At 34.7% G+C, this 3,048-nt stretch overlaps 1 protein-coding gene across 1 annotated transcript; it reads left to right on the forward strand.

The window, feature by feature from the left end:
• Positions 1-1,070: 1,070 nt before the first annotated feature.
• On the forward strand, positions 1,071-2,096 carry LOTGIDRAFT_161082 (hypothetical protein; the record flags this gene model as incomplete). The annotated part of the gene is made up of 1 exon (XM_009056322.1): positions 1,071-2,096. The coding sequence occupies one exon, from the start codon at positions 1,071-1,073 to the stop codon at positions 2,094-2,096; it is 1,026 nt and encodes a 341-aa protein (XP_009054570.1).
• Between the last annotated feature and the right edge of the window lie 952 nt (positions 2,097-3,048).

Below are 3,048 nucleotides of genomic sequence, written 5' to 3' on the forward strand. Positions count from 1 at the left end.
ACTTTCATATTTTGTCGCATTTTTCAATTTTTTTCTCTTGTGAAATTTTTGGTCGTAAGATTATTTTTTAAAAAAGGATTTGATCCAAAAAATGGAAACTTTGTTAACATACATGAAATTGGCAAGAGGCAAAAAACGAATGGTTATTCATACATTTCAATAATTGCTATAGCGAGAGAGTATTTTCTATTGATACGAATTTCATTGTGGTTCTTGCTAAGTTACATTTTGAGAAATTTACCCACTTTGTCTTTTAGGAGTTTTGAAAGTGGACTATGCAATCGATATGCTTGTCCATAAGATAAATTCTAACAAGAAAGCTACTTTAAATGTTAAGTGAAAGTAATGGGATGCGACACTTGACATGATGAACGTAATAAAGTTGTTTTCATTGAGGCTTATGTTTGTTTAGATATTCCTTGTTCCTGGTCAAAGTTGAAGACTAGCAATATAAGAGATAAGAGCCATGGGTTACAGTTACAAGATTAGTTATTATAAAAATCTTGTGCGTTAATTTGATATTATAGGTTTGAAGAAAAGCTCGATGAAATGAATACCAATACCGTCAGAAAAAGAATGTTTTAAAGTAACCACTTATGTTAAATAGATCTATAATAGTTGGATGTTGACCATTATTTTGAACCGATATAGTATACTCATACTGGAAACTTCACTCGTATGTTCATTATTGGAACACGTATAAAGTAGTATCTTAAAATTGTAATGCATGTAACCTGTTAATTATACAGAAACTTTTTTATTTGTGAACTACTCGTCAATTGTTTTCGATCACTGTTATTACGTTAATTATCAAGAGCTCTGTGAGTAAGCTATTTCACTTTTAACTTTGAGAACCTCTTGTGAACTCTACGAATCGTTCTGTATAATTTGGGAACTGCACGTATGCTGTTATCGTACACTGTTACGTATGGTCATTATTGAACCTGAATTCCGTCATATACTCATATCAATTAAACGACCCAATACTGTGGAACGAGTTTGGGTACATCATTACAGAACATTTGGAAACGTTAGACAATAACTAAAAAAATCTTAACACATTTGACAATATGGCAAATGAATCACATTTGTGTTTTAAGTGGTTGAAACATGACAACTCCACGACAATCGAGGACCTGAATGATCAGTTTACATTGAGGCATCTCGGAGGAATCATATTTACTGCTGTTTTGATGATATTTGGATTTTTTGGTAACATTATGGTACTATGGATTTATATTCGCAGATTTAAGCCATCGACCTATAGAATCTATACGGTATGCTTAGCCCTTATGGATATTGGGAATTGTTGTACGGGAATGCCTTTTTTGATATACTATATGAGTCATTACTTGATATTCCCGTCAGCTGCGCTATGCCAATTCGGACGCTTCATGATCATGTTTACGACTAATTGTTCAGCTTACATTTTAATAGTCATAGCTTTTGACCGTTTCAGAAAAGTGTGTCGACCGCTTAAGTGGCAGATGTCGCATAAACACGCAGCGCTGTGCTGTATAATTGCAGGTTGTACAAGTCTTATCGTATCGTGGCCAACGTTGGTAGTGTATGGTAATCACACCATGGAAACTGTTGTGGAAAATTTGCCTGGTTTGCGTTGCTGGACAAAAGATCCTTTGGTAGATACATCATACCCGAGTGCCTATTTTATAACGGTATGTGTAATGATGGTAACAGTGATGGTCGTTTTATTTGTGGCGTATATAAACATTTTGAGGTTTTTACACCGGCACAAGACAACTGGAATCAACATAAAAACAAAAAGCACCACCATTACACTCCTGGCGGTAACAGCGGCGTTTCTACTTAGCGCCATTCCCTATTATAGTATGGTGATTGCGCTACTTATTCTTACAAGACTTAATTGTGATATGACGTTTAGTGAAGGGTTTGCGTATTACACCATTGTGTTCTCTATTCTTCTAAATCACGCTGTCAATCCATTTATTTATGGGTTTTTAGATAAGAAATTTCGACGGGAAGTGTGGAGTATGTTTAAGAAGGGAGACGGGAAAGAAGACATGACCACAAGTGGTAGTAAATTTGATGGATCTGTCAATAAAATAGACCAATAAACCCTGACGCTTTATCTGTACAAATTGTACAATTTACAATTGTGATCTGAAACGAAGAGACACAAGGGCCTTATACTTGTACATGATTTTTTGCTTAATCGCTTTTAGATTTCGGGGGGTGGGGGTGATTCTCTCAAATGTACAGGCCTAGGATGGAACAAATTCTTAGAAATTTGAATAAACTATCTGGAACTGCAACGTATTTTTGTTCTGTTCTGATTTGAAATTCGATAAAATAACAACTCGCCCAAAGGGGCCTGATAAATGTTTATTTAATTATTTCACATGATTTTTGCTTAATCGCTTTTAGAATTAGTCAGCGCTGTTTTATAAGATACAGAAGATACTCAGCTTTTCATATCTATTTTTCCAGATCAATACTAATATTCTACTCATTATGAGCCCACAAGGGAATTTTTGCACTGAAATAACCTTGAGTTTTGATGGATAACGTTGCTTGACACTAGCCTAATTATGTGTTAAAAAACGTCCAATAGTTTCTTATTTCAATGATATGATGAGAGTAAATTACAATTGAGCTTTACATCAGTACAGGATATGACCGACTAATCAGTTTGACTTATGACTAATATAACTACTAACAACTATTTATTGGTGTTTAAAGGGATACTAATTTATACTTCCTTTTGCCTTTCTGTTGTTATATTTCGGATAAGATAGTGTTTGATGTCAAATAAATATACCGGTCACGGGAGGTACAGATGCCTCATTTAGAAATTGGAGGGGATGAATCTGGAAAAGTTAAAAATAAATATCCGCCTTATAGGCTATGCACTGGTTGATTTGAAATTTGTGACATTTTGCCATGTAAGTAACACAGTTACATTTCTTGGTTGATATCCAGAACTAACGTTGGGACAAACGAATATTTTATTTTTTTCGTCGATTTTGTCGCTGTGGCGAATCTTCGTGTGCCCGAGATATGACCCCA

This window comes from Lottia gigantea (assembly GCF_000327385.1).
Source record: "Lottia gigantea unplaced genomic scaffold LOTGIsca_27, whole genome shotgun sequence".
Classification (NCBI taxonomy): domain Eukaryota; kingdom Metazoa; phylum Mollusca; class Gastropoda; family Lottiidae; genus Lottia; species Lottia gigantea.